This window comes from Pseudoliparis swirei, chromosome 17 (assembly GCF_029220125.1).
Source record: "Pseudoliparis swirei isolate HS2019 ecotype Mariana Trench chromosome 17, NWPU_hadal_v1, whole genome shotgun sequence".
NCBI classification, from domain to species: Eukaryota; Metazoa; Chordata; class Actinopteri; order Perciformes; family Liparidae; genus Pseudoliparis; species Pseudoliparis swirei.
In genome coordinates, this window is record NC_079404.1 from 3,653,764 (window position 1) to 3,672,733 (window position 18,970).

At 41.4% G+C, this 18,970-nt stretch overlaps 1 protein-coding gene across 1 annotated transcript in view; it reads left to right on the forward strand.

Annotated features, from left to right (window-relative positions):
- Nucleotides 1-18,970, forward strand: part of LOC130207201 (heterogeneous nuclear ribonucleoprotein L-like) — a 46,077-nt gene that overhangs the window by 12,179 nt on the left and 14,928 nt on the right. The window contains exons 2-7 of the mRNA XM_056435689.1: nt 6,953-7,071; nt 9,602-9,711; nt 9,823-9,950; nt 11,730-11,815; nt 11,915-12,011; nt 13,562-13,634. Coding sequence (XP_056291664.1) covers nt 6,953-7,071; nt 9,602-9,711; nt 9,823-9,950; nt 11,730-11,815; nt 11,915-12,011; nt 13,562-13,634 — 613 coding nt within the window. The remainder of the gene's footprint in view (nt 1-6,952; nt 7,072-9,601; nt 9,712-9,822; nt 9,951-11,729; nt 11,816-11,914; nt 12,012-13,561; nt 13,635-18,970) is intronic.

Sequence of the window (18,970 nt, forward strand, 5' to 3'; positions counted from 1 at the left end):
TAGGCAACATAAATCAATGTGATTATCTGATATTAAATCATTCAGTAACACAGCTTTAGATGACAGAGATCGAATATTTAGGAGACCACATTTAATAGACCTATTTTGTTGCACTGCTGAAATAATGGTGTTAACTTGTATAAGGTTATTGTGTACGACTCCTCTTCTGCTTACTTTTGATTTATTTAATTGAAGTGGCCGTGGGACAGACACAGTCTCTACTCTAAAGTCAAGGGTGGTCAACTGCTCGAATGGAAGAGCAGAGAAGGGTGTTAAACTACAACTCTGCTCCCGGTTCCTGATCTGAACCCTGGGTTGTCATAGATTAAGTCCGGTGATCAACTTGGTCATATTCGCAGAAATGAGACGCGCCCCGTCCAACGTGGGATCAATGCCGCCTCCTCATCAGATCAGGTTTTCCCAGAAAGTCTTCCAGTTGTCTACGTAGCCCACATTATTCGCTGGGCACCACTACGCCAGCCAGCGGTTGAAAGACGACATTCAGCTATACAATTCGTCTGTATGCAGATGTGGGAGAGAGCCAGAGATACTTACGGTGTCCGACAACGACTTGGCATAAGCACACACCGATTCCACATTAATTTGAGTGACTTCCGACCGACGGGCTCGGCGCCATTACCACCGCGGTATTACAATCTGACTGTATCTCCGCTTATCCTTAGCCAGCAGCTTCAAACAAGACTCACGTCGCCCGCTCTGGCCCCGGGAGGCACACGACTCTGGTCCGCGGCCGCTATTTTCACGTTCCTGACTATAGAGCTCCGATAACCAGGGTGTGTTCCTCAGCGGTGTGTCGCTGAGCAGGGAAAACTGGTTCAAACGTGAAGTGGTTGGTGCACAGCGGGCTTCTGTGTAGACTTACGACTCCTGCGAACAGTTACCCAACCATCCGGCTGCACGGTTACCGCCGGGGCACAGCTAACAGCTGACTGTAGCTCCGCGCCGACTACGGGAGAGGGCGGGCTAACTAGCATAGCTGTCTGAGCTTCGATAGCGCGGAGCCGTGCATCTAACCCACTTAGACCTGCCTCCAACCTAGCAAATAAACTACACTTGTTGCATGTATCGTTATCATTAAGGGAGGCAGGGGGATAACTATACATGAGACACACTGAGCAAGAGGGAGGGAGAGAAGAAGAAGTCATGCTCGCTGTTGAGCTGGCAACCAGAGCTTACCGGAAGAGTGAGATGATGCGTTCAGGAGCAGCTGGGAAAATCAGACTCACTGGTTCACGGTGTTGATTGAAGCATTCTATTTATTGTGTAGCATTATTGCCTAGGACTATGAGGAAATACATATATAAAGCAACTCAAACATTAAAGAAATTACCGATTTCTTTAAACATTTAGAACTTTTACTTTGAAAAATTTCCTAATTGATACATTAAAATTGTTTGATTGCTATTGTAGGGGATTTCAGATATGTATGGAACACATCTGCATCATTCATTTCCTGGAACTCTTGGGGAAATCTATATACAGGACTTTTCTTAACATACAAAAGACTGACTAATTTTTTATAAACTCTTCCTTGGTACAGTAAACATTTTTAATGTTAGCATAATTTAAGCTAAATCTCAGAAACTATCTATAAAGATACAACATCAGTTCATTGTTTACTTTTATATGTTAGTGTATGATTTGTCGACATCTTATTTTGATAAACGGATGTTGTTTCACGTGGTTCTTTCCGCTAACTTTGCAAAACCGGATGTTGTCACTTAAATCCTTCCGCTAACGTTATCAAAACCCTCAAGGCCCAGATCGAATGTGTTTACCGTGAACATCAGTCTATAAGGGCTCAGACATGTGAGAGTCGGCTGAGTTGACCCAGAGATTCAACTCGGGGACGGGACGCCGCTCGGTGGTGAGGATCCCCTCTGACCTCTCACTCTGCGGCCCTCGCCCTCGTTGCGTCTCCGCTGCGGTGCGCCTCTTTTCACACATTAGCCCCCCCCACACACACACACAGGCCTGCCTTCTTCTTCGGTTTTCGTCTCCTTTCTTCTTCTTCTGGAGTTAATGTCGGTTAGCAAACCAGTCATTCAGGCATTACCGCTAACTATAGTGGGCTGAAGTGTAGAACAAGTTTGTAAACAACAAAAATATTTAATAACAAAAAAAAGAAATCTGCTAATTTACTGGTCAAGCATGCGCGAGTTGATGACAAATTTACTCGCACTGTGTCTAATTTTAGGCGCAAAATGCGACCATTTGGTCGCAGTCTGGAGCCCTGTGAAGGCTATTCCATGCGAGAAATTGCAAAGAAACTGAAAATGTCCTCCAGCGGTGTGTACTACTCCCTTCAGAGAACAGCACAAACGGGCTCTAACCAGAGCAGAAAGAGAAGTGGGAGGCCCCGGTGCACAACTCAGCAAGAAGACAAGTACATTAGAGTCTCTAGTTTGAGAAATAGACGCCTCACAGGTCCTCAACTGGCAGCTTCTTTAAATGGTACCCGCAAAACGCCAGTGTCAACGTCGACAGTGAAGAGGCGACTCCGGGATGCTGGCCTTCTAGGCAGAGTGGCAAAGAAAAAGCCATATCTGAGACTGGCCAATGAAAAGAAAAGATTGGTCTGGGCAAAAGAACACAGGCATTGGCTAGAGGAAGATTGGAAAAAGGTGTTATGGACAGATGAATCCAAGTTTGAGGTGTTTGGATCACACAGAAGAACATTTGTGAGACGCAGAACAGGTGAAAAGATGCTGGAAGAGTGGCTGACACCATCTGTTAAGCATGGTGGAGGTCATGTGATGGTCTGGGGCTGCTTTGGTGCTGGTAAAGTGGGAGATTTGTACCAGGTAAAAGGGATTTTAAATAAGGAAGGCTATCACTCCATTTTGCAACGCCATGCCATACCCTGTGGGAAGCGCTTGATTGGATCCAATTTCCTCCTCCAACAGGACAATGACCCAAAGCACACCTCCACATTGTGAAGAACTATTGAGGGAAGAAGCAGGCAGCTTGCTGTCTGTAATGGAGTGGCCAGTCACCAGATCTCAACCCCATTGAGCTGTTGTGGGAGCAGCTTGACCGTATGGTCCGCAAGAAGTGCCCATCAAGCCAATCCAACTTGTGGAGGTGCTTCAGGAAGCGTGGGGTGACATTTCAACAGATTACCTCAACAAATTAACAGCTAGAATGCCAAAGGTCTGCAATGCTGTCATTGCTGCAAAAGGAGCATTCTTTGACGAAAGCAAAGTTTGAAGAAAAAAATTAATACTTCAAATACAAATCATTATTTCTAACCTTGTCAATGTCTTGACTATATTTTCTTTACATTTTGCAACTCATTTGATAAATAAAAGTGTGAGTTTTCATGGAAAACACGAAATTGTCTGGGTGATCCCAAACTTTTGAACGGTAGTGTAATTTACAAATAGCAGGATGAGTATGCAATAAGACATCTTTGATGTGATCGAGTCTTTACCAATCAGCGGTAAAATGTCTATAGCGTCTTCATTGGGGGTTTAGGGTTAGCTTGAATGTCCGCCCGCAACATCTACTGCTGTAATGTTGCACGGTTTATCGGTAATATAAAATATATATATGATTTTGCATATTTTTAGTATCGATACTTCATTAACATAGCGCGCGATCAGAGCATCTGAGAGAAGCCAGCTGCCCGGTCAGCAGAGACAAAAGTTAGTCTGATGCCATTTTGCTCTCAGATGAGCCGTCGATAAAAAGACTGAAAGGAATGTTCATGTGAACGAGAAGGATGCAAACAATTAAGAGGGGGGAGGGTTGGTTGGTTGAGGGAGAATGAGACGATCAGAAAAGGGAAAAGATCAAAGTTGGAAACAGAGAATAGATAAACAAGACAAAAAGACGAGACGATACAAAGTGAGGATTAGACTTTAATTCCCTTTCACATGTACCCCCTCTCTCTCTCTCTCTCCCTCCCGCCTTCATTTCCTCGATAATACTCCATATTCATAACTGACTGTCCACAAAAGCCTGAGTGTATTGCAGCATGGCCTTTGGCCAGCAACGCTGCTCTTTAGTGACCACTGACTTCCTGCTCATCTCCAGTGTCCTCTGTTTACTCGAGTTGAAACACTGGGAGATTTGGAGCTTCTTCAAACTTCCACGGATACGTCGTCTTCCAGAAAGAAGCCCACTGTTCTGCTTCGCACAAGTCGTATCACTTTCAAACTGGTCTGGGAGGCCTTTCACTCGGAGAGATCTTCAGCTTTGGCAGTCTGGCCCCAGCACCTTCCAATTGGTGGTCACTCTATTAGGTACACCTTCCAAGAGACATTTGTTCCTGAGCCTTTGCAAAAACTACTTCCTAGGCAGTGCACACACATACACACTCATACAAACGTGCCAGCTATTTTCTTCACTTACAACTGAGCCAAAGGAAACACTAAACGCAATATGTTGAAACTGGCATTTGTTACGATGCTTAATTGAATGAATATGCTCTGTTTAAAATGCTATTTGAATGTCATGTATGCGACAAAGAATGTTTTTTACCCGTGATGCATGCTTTGAAAGTACCTAGTTATTCCCAACTGAATACTGACATGACTACTGAGTTGGGGACCAGGATAGGTCTGAGCATTTTTAGCAAGAAAAACCTGAATTGTTCAAATATCTTTTACTTTAAAGGAGCCAAACATTATTGGTTCCGACTGCTCTTTATTGGGAAGAGACACGCACACACACACACACACACTTTTACCATTATTATTGATTATTCAAAAGGTCTTTAGAGTTCTAAAAAGTAGGCGTCAGTTATCAAGCTCCTCCTCTTTTATGGAACCAGCTTCCACCTTCAGTCCTGGAGACAGTCATCTCAGAGTGATGAAGACTCTCCTCTTGATAGTCTTATAGTAAGGGCTGCATCAGTTTCCCCTGGTCCCGCCCCTAGAGATGCTGCGCTGCGGATGCCCCTCCCCCCTTCCTCCTGATGTTACATGGATTTGGAAATCTGCATCGTGGTCCATGCCTGCTTTTGTCATCTTCATTGAATGTGTTTATGTAACTCTGTAACGCCATCCATCTGTTCTTCTGTCCATCCTCTGTTGCTCTCCTGAAGGTTTCTTGCCTTTTTTCCTTGGGAAAGATTTTTTTAAATTTTTTGGGGGGACTTTTTCCTCATCCGATGTGAGGTCAAAGGTCAGGGATGTCGTATGTGTACAGACTGTAAAGTTCTCTGAGGCAAATTTATAATTTGTGATATTGGGCTGTACAAAATAAACTGAATTTAAGTTAATTGAATGTTGGCTAAGACCCCCCCAACGCAGGAACTGGCTTGTCGTTGGCTGGTACCGCTGATACAGGAATTCACAAGAAGTCCGCTGGGACCCCCTAAACCGGAACTTAGCCACTCGGCCATGGATTGGATGTAGCGTCCCGGCATGTCAACTTTAAAGCAGCCTCATTGGACTCCCTACATGAGCTCGCTTCCATCGAAGCATAGGAGGGAAAACGCAAATTCATAAAGTTTCTGCTCCAACAATTCTGCCGGGTCCATGTTTGGTCAGCCTCATTCTGTCACAGTCTCGGAAAAAACATGTGTGGACCCAAACGCAGATAAGCATGAGCGGTCTGCAGTGAAAGTGATGATTTATTAAGAATAAAAACGTACAGCAGTGAGTCCAAAAAACAGGCAGGAAATAAATCACAAAACAAAAGGAATGCTGAATCAAGGCGCGTACAAATGTATTGACACACGGAGAGCGCAGCACACACACTTACAGTTTTTCTCGATTGCTTCAACACATTTTTTGAAAGCATGCCTCGTTTTCTCAAAACTCTAAACACAAATCCCAAAACCACTCACACAAAATGCAAAACCCTTTATATCTCCTGCAAAATGCAACTTTGCTTTCAGAACAGTGTTATGTCACCTCAAAAGGGGATTTTGTTTTCAAATGACAAACACAGCCCATTATATGAGTAGACATTCTGAGCATCGATTGAACACTGATGTGCTCAATGGAAAACACTACGATGAAATGGGAAAACACCAGTATGAAGGCCTTATCAGGAGCATTATGCCTTTTCATGTCCAGTGGTACTGTACGCTTTCTCCTGTTGTAAAATATTGTAAATGTATAATGTTTTAACTCAAAATATAAAACAACACACACATATACAACAAAAATGTTTCTTTCTTTTTTATAATTGTTTCACAGAATAAACAATAGAAAATAGACCACAACAGTCAACAAAAAAAGAAAGAAAAGTGTAAATAAAAAAGGACGAAAAAAAATTGTCTTCGTCCTGTCTGGCCACAGGACCTCATCAACATCCTCCTCCTCTTCCACCTCTTCCTCCTCGTCCTCATCTTCGTCCTCTTACCCTTACTCCTCTGCCTCTCTAGTCTCCTCTACCTTCCATGTTTTCATCCATTCTTCTTCAAATCAGGAGGTCACCTGTGGCCCTTATATTGCTAAAGCCTTGATTCCAAATTGCACAACAGCCATGGAAATGGAAGTGTTGCCAATTGAATAGCAGTGTGTTCTGTCTAAACACGAGGAGGTGTGGCATTGATGAAGTGTGCAAAGTAGAGAGGATGGTGTTTAGTGTTTTGAATAAAGTGTGGCTAACAATTGAAATCTGTGTCTAAAGCAGATACTTGTGCTAATAGTTTAGCAGAATTGGTTTAGGGAGTTGGCACATGAGTTACAGGTTGTGGTCATTGTGTTATAAGTTCCAGTTTTTGTGTGTAATCAATTGAGAAAAACTGTAACACGCAACGTGTGGCAAAAAGAGGCGGGACAAAACACAAAGGAAGACAGACAGGATGTAAAACCAGAGGTGACTCATGGGCGTGTGAACTTACGAAACAAGATTGAACTTTTCTGCAGCATGACCCAGAATTATTTTTGATCTCTGGTATGCAAATGAAGCGCCGTCGTGTGTAACTATGGTTGACTGTGTGTGTGTGTGTGTGTGTGTGTGTGTGTTGCAGGACAATGGCGATGACTCCCATCGTATCTCTCCCAGCCCTGTGGTCCATGTCAGGGGTCTGTGTGAGGCCGTGGTGGAAGCAGACCTGATAGACGCCTTGGAGAAGTTTGGGTCCATATGGTGAGACAGCAACTAGTGTGTGTGTGAGTGAGTGTGTGAGAGTGAGTGTGTGTGAGTGAGTGTGTGTGTGTGTGTGTGTGTGTGTGTGTGTGTGTGAGAGAGTGTGAGTGTGTGTGTTTGTGAGAGTGTGTGAGAGAGTGAGTGTGTGTGTGTGTGTCAGTGAGTGTGAGTGTGAATGTGTGGGTGAGTGTGTGAGTGAGTCATTGAGTGAGTGAGTGAGTGTATGAGTGTGTGAGTGTATGAGTGAGTGAGTGATTGAGTGAGTGTGTGAGTGAGTGTATGAGTGAGTGTGTGAGTGAGTGTGTGTGTGTGAGTGAGTGAGTGTGAGTGTGTGTGTTTGTGAGAGTGTGTGAGAGAGTGAGTGTGTGTGTCAGTGAGTGTGAGTGTGTGTGTGAGAGAGTGTGTGAGTGTGTGTGTAAGTGTGTGAATGTGTGGGTGAGTGTGTGAGTGAGTGAGTGAGTGAGTGAGTGAGTGAGTGTGTGAGTGTGTGAGTGAGTGTGTGAGTGAGTGAGTGTGTGAGTCATTGAGTGAGTGTGTGAGTGTGTGTGAGTGAGTGAGTGAGTGTGTGAGTGAGTGAGTGTGTGTGAGTGAGTGAGTGAGTGTGTGAGTGAGTGAGTGTGAGGAGTGAGTGTGTGAGTGAGTGTGTGAGTGAGTGTGTGAGTGAGTGTGTGTGAGTGAGTGTGTGAGTGAGTGTGTGAGTGAGTGAGTGAGTGTGTGAGTGTGAGTGAGTGTGTGTGAGTGAGTGTGTGAGTGAGTGAGTGTGTGAGTGTGAGTGAGTGTGTGAGTCATTGAGTGAGTGTGTGAGTGTGTGAGTGTGTGAGTGTGAGTGAGTGTGTGAGTGTGTGACTGAGTGTGTGTGTGTGTGAGTGAGTGTGTGTGTGTGTGTGTGTGTGAGTGAGTGTGAGTGTGTGTGTGAGAGTGTGTGAGAGAGTGAGTGTGTGTGTGTGTGTGTGAGTGTGAGTGTGTGTGTGAGTGTGTGAATGTGTGGGTGAGTGTGTGAGTGAGTCATTGAGTGAGTGAGTGAGTGAGTGTATGAGTGTGTGAGTGTATGAGTGAGTGTGTGAGTGTGTGAGTGTGTGATTGAGTGAGTGTGTGAGTGAGTGAGTGAGTGTGTGAGTCATTGAGTGAGTGTGTGAGTGTGTGAGTGTGTGATTGAGTGTGTGTGTGAGTGAGTGTGTGAGTGTGAGTGAGTGAGTGAGTGTGTGAGTGTGTGAGTGAGTGTGTGAGTGAGTGAGTGAGTGTGTGAGTGAGTGAGTGTGTGAGTGTGAGTGAGTGTGTGAGTGAGTGTGTGTGAGTGAGTGAGTGAGTGTGAGTCATTGAGTGAGTGTGTGAGTGTGTGAGTGAGTGTGTGAGTGAGTGTGTGAGTGAGTGTGTGAGTGAGTGAGTGTGAGTGAGTGAGTGAGTGAGTGAGTGTGTGTGAGTGAGTGTGTGAGTGTGTGAGTGAGTGAGTGTGTGAGTGAGTGAGTGAGTGTGTGAGTGTGTGAGTGAGTGAGTGTGTGAGTGAGTGTGTGAGTGAGTGTGTGAGTGTGTGAGTGTGTGAGTGAGTGAGTGAGGAGTGAGTGAGTGAGTGTGAGGGTGAGTGAGTGTGAGGAGTGAGTGTGTGAGTGAGTGAGTGTGTGAGTGTGAGTGAGTGAGTGTGTGAGTGAGTGTGTGAGTGAGTGAGTGTGTGAGTGAGTGTGTGAGTGAGTGAGTTTGTGAGTCATTGAGTGAGTGTGTGAGTGAGTGTGTGAGTGAGTGAGTGTGTGAGTGTGATTGAGTGAGTGTGTGAGTGAGTGAGTGAGTGTGTGAGTGAGTGTATGAGTGAGTGAGTGAGTGTGTGAGTGAGTGAGTGTGTGAGTGAGTGAGTGAGTGAGTGAGTGTGTGAGTCATTGAGTGAGTGTGTGAGTGAGTGTGTGAGTGAGTGAGTGAGTGTGATTGAGTGAGTGTGTGAGTGAGTGTGTGAGTGTGTGAGTGAGTGTGTGAGTGAGAGAGAGAGTGTGTGAGTGAGTGAGTGTGTGTGTGTGTGTGAGTGTGAGTGAGTGTGTGAGTGAGAGAGTGTGTGAGTGTGTGTGTGAGTGTGTGAATGAGTGTATGAGTGAGTGAGTGAGTGTGTGATTGAGTGAGTGTGTGAGTCATTGAGTGAGTGAGTGACAGTTAAAAACACAATATCAAAAATTCACCAAATTGGGGGACAGACGCTCACAATATAAGCAGGCAACTATTGTCTCTCATTTATTTGTGTCATTTAAGGTTATATACTACATGCTTTGGAATTGTCATTGTTAGTTTAAATACGACATTTTCTCACTTTTTCATGTATTCACAAAATGGGTGGTCGTGGAAATTTGGTTAAAAGTCCTGGAAAAGCCCTGGACACCCATTGGTCACCATGTGTATGAACCCTGTATTCAGATCTCTAAGATGTTGCCTCGGGGTGGGGGATGGGTGGTCTGGCTGTCAGAGGAGCTGACGTCTCCGGTGACAGGTGGAACAGATCTGACCTATACAGCATGTGTGTGTGTGTGTGTGTCCTTTCTCTCTGTGCTCTCAGCTATGTGATGATGATGCCCTTCAAGCGCCAGGCCCTGGTGGAGTTCTCCGCGGTGGAGAGCGCCGACCGCTGTGTCTCCTGCGGAGCGAAGGAGCCTGTATACATCGCAGGTTTGATTCCCGGGCTTTCCCCTGTAAAGACCTACTGCTGTCGTTGAATTGGTTCCCCGTGCGCCTGCAGCACGCTGGATGTGTTTATACTGTCATCCATGTGTCCATCAGGCCAACAGGCCTACTTCAATTACTCCACATCCAAGAGAATCACCAGGCCGACCAACGCCGACAACCCCAACAGTGGCAACAAGGTCCTCCTACTGTCCATACAGAACCCCCTCTACCCTATAACCACGGTACACACACACACACACACACACGCAAACAACGATGCTTACAGTATTGTAAACCTGGTTGTATGAGCATAGGTGGAGTTCTCTACTGTTATGGGTCATATTCCAATCAGAAGCAGACATTCAGCCACAATAGCCAGCCAATCAGGGCGTGCCTACCCGAATCTGTGCAGACCCCACATTATATACACTACCGTTCAAAAGTTTGGGGTCACTTAGAAATGTCTTTATTTTTCAAAGAAAAGCACTGTTTTTTCAATAAAGATAACATTAATCAAAAATACATACCATACATTGTTAATGTGGTAAATGACTATTCTAGGTGGAAGTGTCTGGTTTCTAATGAAATATCTCCATAGGTGTATAGAGGCCCATTTCCATCAACGATCACTCCAGTGTTCTAATGGTACATTGTGTTTGCTAATCGCCTTAGAAGACTAATGTCTGATTAGAAAACCCTTGTGCAATTATGTTAGCACAGCTGAAAACAGTTATGCTGGTGATATAAGCTATACAACTGGCCTTCCTTTGAGCTTGAAGTTTGAAGAACAAAATTAATACTTCAAATATTAATCATGATTTCTAACCTTGTCAATGTCTTGACTATATGTTCTATGAAATTTTCAATTCATTTGATAAATAAAAGTGAGTTTTCATGGAAGACACAAAATTGTCTGGATGACCCCAAACTTTTGAACGGTAGCGTATAACACGGCTGCACGCACCATTATCCCATGTAGCAGCAGCAGGGACCCCTTAGAGCAGGGACCCCTTATTATAGAATAAGGGTTACGATATTGTGACCTAATGTCCTGTTCGAGCAAGGAAATATCAAATCAAAGACTTGGGATGTAACCCCTGGCTACTTTGCCCCAGGATGGTCTGCACCACCTGTACAGGTGGTCCATCCCTCAGTCAGGATGGCCCAGACTCCGGCTAACGTCCGGTAGCTGATGACGTTCACCAACACGTCCTTATTGGCCGGCTACGATTATGCGAGTGTGCAGGGCCCTTCGCCCCCTCCCCAGCTCCAAGGCTGCTTCATAGGGAATTTAAATATGTGTTTATATATGGATTGTTAATACTGCAGAGGATCATGCTCCGTTGTGATGTGTCAGTGGAAGAACAATCCACTCAGCACTTTTATGTTGACTGCCACTCGGTCACTTTGAAGATGTAGACGTGCAGTAACTGCAAATCTAAGATATAACTAGAACGGGCACTCGATAGAGCGCATACCTTCGCATATCACAAGATTGGGCATTGAATTATGAAAATGGTGGCATTAGTTGCATGCCAATTGGATAGAAATTGACCGCGCTATGGTAAAAAGAAGATATTGACCTTTTCATGACTTTGACCTTGACCTTTGACCCGATCGATCCCAAAATCTAATCAAATGGTCCCCGGATAATAACCAATCATCCCACCAAATGTCATGCGATTCGGTTTAATTCTTTTTGAGTTATGCGAGTAACACGCAAACAAATAAATAAATAAATACACGGCGATCAAAACATAACCTTCCGCATTTTCAATGCGACGGTAACAAATGCATCTGAATGTGAATTATCAATATGATCTTTACATCGTCGTCATAATGTAACCTTTACACCAACAAACCGTTTGGAGACAGGTTTAAGTCCCTCTCAGTTGATAAGCTTCCCTTTAGAGCTTTGGTCTGCGCTTTGTGCAGGTTAAGACACACTGCAGAATTAGAACTGTGCGGATTGTGTTGACTGTTGGACGTTTTCCTTTCCCCCCACCGTTTGGGCCATCCAGGATGTTCTGTACACGGTGTGTAACCCGATCGGCAGCGTGCTGAGGATCGTCATCTTCAAACGAAATGGTATCCAGGCCATGGTGGAGTATCCTTCCTGCATGTGTGAACACGTGTGTCTTTTATGTGTGTGTGTGTGTGTGTGCCAGAATGTACCGTGTCTTCTCCTCAACTCCCGCTCCCTCAGGTTTGAGTCGGTCCAGTGTGCCCAGAAGGCCAAAGCGGCGCTGAACGGAGCCGACATCTACGCTGGTTGTTGTACGCTCAAGATTGAATACGCGCGGGTAAGAGACAAGAAGCGCCTCGGCAGCCACCGCATTCTGCCGGCTGGATACGAGCCGAGTCTGCTTCGGTATCCTCGAGCAGCTTCAATGATATGTTCGGAGGAACGCCCAATATAAGCGCATTTGAGTAAACGGCAGCATGAATATTTTCACGTATTTAAATGTTTTCCAACCTGTTCTCACTCCCAACTCTCTCAGCCTGATAGCGACACGCCGATTGGAAGTTTAGAGTCCGTATGAGAGGGAGAAGAGAAATGGTTTTGAGCATGACGATGTTCTTCTTCGTGGTAAAATGCCACATTTAGTGATCCATTGTGCTTCAAAACCAAGTCACCATGAATTGATGAAATAGTCCCAGATGAAATGTTCTCGAGGGGATGTGGGGTAGAATGTGAAGTGAGCGGTTTCTGACTCTTTTCATATCGAGCACATCTTGAATGACACAGATTGCAACATGATAGGATGATAGTGACAGGTTCAATAAAATCATACGTGGCCAGGTCATTTGGAACGGCATATATATTTAATTTGAGATGAGAGGTATTTTGGAGAGCCGGGAGCACGGTGGAGGTGGTTTCAGAAGGATGATGGCGAAGCTCGTTAGTGACTTTAAAATATCTAGAGATGAAAACAGGAAGTGTCCTGCCTTCCATTCTGTCTGTCTCTCTCTCTCTCTCTCTCACTATCTTTGTCTATATTTTAAATGAGTACCTCAGATTTTTGTCTTGAAATGATGTTACGAAAGAAATCAAACCACCCGTACTCTACTGACATTTTTTTTTTTTTACGATATTCAAATCAGTTTATTTTATACAGCCCAATATCACAAATTACAAATTTGCCTCAGAGGGCTTTACAATCTGTACACATTCGACATCCCTCTGACCTTTGACCTCACATCGGATCAGGAAAAACTCCCAAAAAATAGAAAAAAACCCCGAAACCAGAAGGAATAGATGTCATGTGACCAGATGGAATCATTACAGAGTCACAACACATTCAATGAGTATGACAGAGTGTACGGTGTATCACTTTTATAAAACATAGACAGATTGAACAACTACGATAACATGATTTTCTTTACACATATTTACATTTGAGAACTCTGGACAGTTTTGGGACGTTCTTGATAATATGTGGATGTGCATTTATGTCACATACGTTTATGTTTCGATAGAATTGTGTCATCTGCATAACATGTTATCTTCCGATGTAGACTGGCAGAGATTGTGTTATTAATGGGGGCGGCTGTAGCTCAGTGGGGTAAGAGGGCCGTCCTGCAACCGCAGGGTTGTGGGTTCGATCCCCGCTCTCCCCATTAGTTGCAAGTCGAAGTGTCCTTGAGCAAGGCACTGAACCCCCAGTTGCTTCCCGGGCGCTTCACCGCAGCCCACTGCTGCTTAATAACTAAGGATGGGTTAAATGCAGAGAACTAATTTCCCCTTGGGGATTAATAAAAGTGTATATTCTTCTATTCTTAATGCAGCTCCTGAATATCTGTGATTCATTTACCTGGATTCTAATTCTTTCTTCCATCTTTCCGCCGACAGCCAACGCGTCTGAACGTGATTAAGAACGACAACGAGAGCTGGGACTACACTAAACCGTACCTGGTCCGACGAGGTAAGACTTTCTCTTGCGTTCCTCGTCATACTTACACTTCTTCAGACTGTAAACCACTGGGCCGAGTGGGGCGACCCCACAGAAGGGCTCATCCTGTGAGGTGGAAGGTAGGACTTAAGCCATCCTTAATGTGTGTTACACCAGTAGATGAAAATAGTCAGTCCTCTTGTGAAGCTGTGACCAGGTCCTCAGTCATTATGTAGTCACAAACAGTTTGGACCGTAGACCTCCATCACACCGAGACTCCTCCGCCTCCTGTCTCTCCACCTCCAATCTCAACACTCTTACACCAGCCAATCACCGGCTTCTCACAAGCCTGCACTTCCGCTTTCCACGAGGAGCGAGAGAGAAACATTGAGGGAGAAAGAAAGAGAGAGAGAGAGAGAACCTCAGGCTGACCATGCACTGCAGCTTTCTTCCATCTTCACTTCTGCAACCCAGCAACACAAGATGGAGGTGGATCTCACTCCTGCTGACCGCCATGCAGCTGCTGCTTCAACATGCCCAGGACGCCTCAGCCCCAGCTCTCTCCCTCTGAAGGATTCCAGTAGCACCTCCTTCCACCTCTCGGCTCCACACAGTGTTTTTAAATCTCCTCCTGCGCCCGGAGAGAAGTACTCTCGCGTGGCTCGGGTGTCTGGTGCACGCGGTGCCCTCGGCCTCCTCGCGGTGGTTCTTTTGTGACCACCGTGCAGCTTTTCCAGCACTCAAATGAAAATATACGGCATCATCAAAAGTCCCTTTTTTAATATGTTTCCACTGGTAGATCTTATTCACGGGGTCTTTCTGAATTACAGCTCAACGTTGTGCACCAGACGCGTTGGCTATGCGAGTCTACAGGATAAAAGTCTGGCCTGATCTCTGCTCTGACTTTACTTTCTCTGAGTTCGGTATGTCACGATATCAAGTTTTCACTCGACCTAGGAACAAAACAACATGACATTTATTATTTAAATAACACTTGACATGTCATTTTGCTTTTTTTGTACTGACCACACTTACTGATACGTATCAGTGCAATAGATCTTATCATAATGAGGCAATATTTGACCGTTTTTAGATCTAATTTAAAAAGACGCAGTGTAGAGAACACGCTGCCGTATGCTTGAGATGTTTTCTATGACGTCAGAACACTGGGATCTGCAGTTGTATCCATCACTCTGACAGGCAACATCTTAGCACTACTTTTTGTGCCACACATCTCTGCATGTAAACTTAAAAAATCAAAATCATGAAAAACTAAAATCCATAAAAATCCATATTTACTTCCACGCCTTGAGGAAACCAGTGTATCGTGACACCCCTAATCTGAATCCGCTGACCACAGTAGCTGTACATTGAGTCATGTGCATGGATGTGCTTTTCACATAATGGTGGTTGGTAAATTCTGAATATAAAGACTCATAGCAAAGTATCAGTGCCTAGTTTTAGTTTACCCTAATGTGAGCCGTGTGGTTCAGCATTCTGTCTCCTTTATGTGGGGTGTTGCTGGAAAGTCTTAACCTGTGTGATGAGATGAAAGTTGGGCTCAGTTCATTCTTAATTCAATCAATTCAGGAAATTAGATCGCCTGTGAAAATGCCCGTGACCTCTAAAGCTTCGTAAAAGTCAAATTATTCAGAACAGATCTGAACTGAGGGGTTTCTCCCCCTCAGTGGATGGAGATGAACATCTGTAACAACTGTCCCAGATCATGAGGACATTTGCTCTGCATAATCGTAGTGACACTCTGCCCTTTCAACAGGTGCTACCGTCTCGCCAGATTAAAAATAAATCTATGAGAGGAGTACTTCACCCAGAGAATTACTTTATGTTACCTTGAATTTCCTCTCACGTCTCCACCGTGAGCGGAGAATCCAAAAATAGAGATGCATCTTGGCGAATGGAAGCTTACAGAAAAACTACATGAAAAACATCCATTCATAAAACTATATGAAAAACATCCATTTATTAAACTAAATGAAAAACATCCATTCATAAAACTATTAGAAAAACATCCATTTATAAAACTATCTGAAAAACATCCATTTATTAAACTATATGAAAAACATCCATTTATAAAACTAAATGAAAAACATCCATTCATAAAACTATTAGAAAAACATCCATTTATAAAACTATCTGAAAAACATCCATTTATAAAACTATATGAAAAACATCCATTTATAAAACTATATGAAAAACATCCATTTATAAAACTATCTGAAAAACATCCATTCATAAAACTATATGAAAAACATCCATTTATTAAACTATATGAAAAACATCCATTTATAAAACTAAATGAAAAACATCCATTTATTAAACTATTAGAAAAACATCCATTTATAAAACTAAATGAAAAACATCCATTTATTAAACTATTAGAAAAACATCCATTTATAAAACTATCTGAAAAACATCCATTTATAAAACTATATGAAAAACATCCATTTATAAAACTATCTGAAAAACATCCATTCATAAAACTATTAGAAAAACATCCATTTATAAAACTATCTGAAAAACGTCCATTTATTAAACTATATGAAAAACATCCATTTATAAAGCTATCTGAAAAACATCCATTTATAAAACTATATGAAAAACATCCATTTATAAAACTATCTGAAAAACATCCATTTATAAAACTATATGAAAAACATCCATTTATAAAACTATATGAAAAACATCCATTTATAAAACTAAATGAAAAACATCCATTCATAAAACTATTAGAAAAACATCCATTTATAAAACTATATGAAAAACATCCATTTATAAAACTATCTGAAAAACATCCATTTATAAAACTATCTGAAAAACATCCATTTATAAAACTAAATGAAAAACATCCATTCATAAAACTATTAGAAAAACATCCATTTATAAAACTATCTGAAAAACATCCATTCATAAAACTATTAGAAAAACATCCATTTATAAAACTATCTGAAAAACATCCATTCATAAAACTATTAGAAAAACATCCATTTATAAAACTATCTGAAAAACGTCCATTTATTAAACTATATGAAAAACATCCATTTATAAAACTATCTGAAAAACATCCATTTATAAAACTATATGAAAAACATCCATTTATAAAACTATTTGAAAAACATCCATTTATAAAACTATATGAAAAACATCCATTTATAAAACTATATGAAAAACATCCATTTATAAAACTAAATGAAAAACATCCATTCATAAAACTATTAGAAAAACATCCATTTATTAAACTATATGAAAAACATCCATTTATAAAACTATCTGAAAAACGTCCATTTATTAAACTATATGAAAAACATCCATTTATAAAACTATCTGAAAAACATCCATTTATAAAACTATATGAAAAACATCCATTTATAAAACTATCTGAAAAACATCCATTTATAAAACTATTAGAAAAACATCGATTTATAAAACTATCTGAAAAACATCCATTCATAAAACTATTAGAAAAACATCCATTTATAAAACTATCTGAAAAACATCCATTCATAAAACTATTAGAAAAACATCCATTTATAAAACTATCTGAAAAACGTCCATTTATTAAACTATATGAAAAACATCCATTTATAAAACTATCTGAAAAACATCCATTTATAAAACTATGAAAAACATCCATTTATAAAACTATCTGAAAAACATCCATTTATAAAACTATATGAAAAACATCCATTTATAAAACTATATGAAAAACATCCATTTATAAAACTAAATGAAAAACATCCATTCATAAAACTATTAGAAAAACATCCATTTATAAAACTATCTGAAAAACGTCCATTTATTAAACTATATGAAAAACATCCATTTATAAAACTATCTGAAAAACATCCATTTATAAAACTATATGAAAAACATCCATTTATAAAACTATATGAAAAACATCCATTTATAAAACTATATGAAAAACATCCATTTATAAAACTAAATGAAAAACATCCATTCATAAAACTATTAGAAAAACATCCATTTATAAAACTATATGAAAAACATCCATTTATAAAACTATCTGAAAAACATCCATTTATAAAACTATTAGAAAAACATCTATTGAGTTGAGTTGAGTTTATTTTGATCAGCAAAATATACAACAATCAGAATTAAACAAAAGAAGAAAGTGGCTGACCGAAAGGGTCGAGGCTGAAGCTATCTAGCTTATACTGAATTATATTCATAAAACTATTTGAAAAAAATCCATTTATAAAACTATTTGAAAAACATGTCATAAAACTATATGAAAAACATCTATTCATAAAACTAATTGAAAAACAACCCTTCTCAAACTATTTGAAGAACATCCGTTTTAAAACTATTAGAAAAACATCCATTCATAAAACTATTGGAAAAACATCCGTTATAAAACTATTAAAACTCATCCAGGATAATCAAAGTGTCATTCATAGAGCCGTACAATCCCTGCTTCACATGCACATCACTGAAACATGACTACCATGTACTATACAGCTTGTAAAACACTAATATATACTATACCATGTACTATACAGCTTGTAAAACACTTGTATATAATATACTATACCATGTACTATACAGCATGTAAAACACTTATATATAATATACTATACCATGTACTATACAGCTTTTAAAACACTTATATATAATATACTATACCATGTACTATACAGCTTGTAAAACACTTGTATATAATATACTATACCATGTACTATACAGCATGTAAAACACTTATATATAATATACTATACCATGTACTATACAGCTTGTAAAACACTTATATATAATATACTATACCATGGACTTTACTCAACACATTTGGTCTTTAACGGTGCTTTGAGGTTAAATTGACATTCAGAGGGACTGGGCTGCTTAATGAATCGTGGAGAACCGTGAGGTTCTCTAACGCAGCCCGGTCCTTCCAAAGGATTCATGAAATGATTGACGGCCTCGTGAACTGGTCCCAACTCTGAAAGATGAAAGATTCACGCAATAAATGTCTTATCTAAAGTGGTTTTATTATTTCAATGGCGGCACATTGCAAGGACACAGACTGGGGCAAGCTGTGTGTGTGTGTGTGTGTGTGGGGGGGTCTCTAGAGAGCAACCATAGGTTAGAAACGAGTGATGCTAGCAGACCTCCTGGAGCCCTCTGGTCATGTCCTCTGCAGGCCGCTTTAACCCTCGCACACCTGAATCTCTGAGCAACCTGACAGCGGCCGCGTTGCACTGTGGGTAATGTAGGCGTTGGGGTTTTTGACCAGGAAGAAGAACGAGTGGAATTAAACGGACATTATTGTTGGTTCTCCGGCATGAGTAAAGTCTACCTGAGCACAGAAGGAAGTCTCTCCCTCTGGGTGTGTGTTG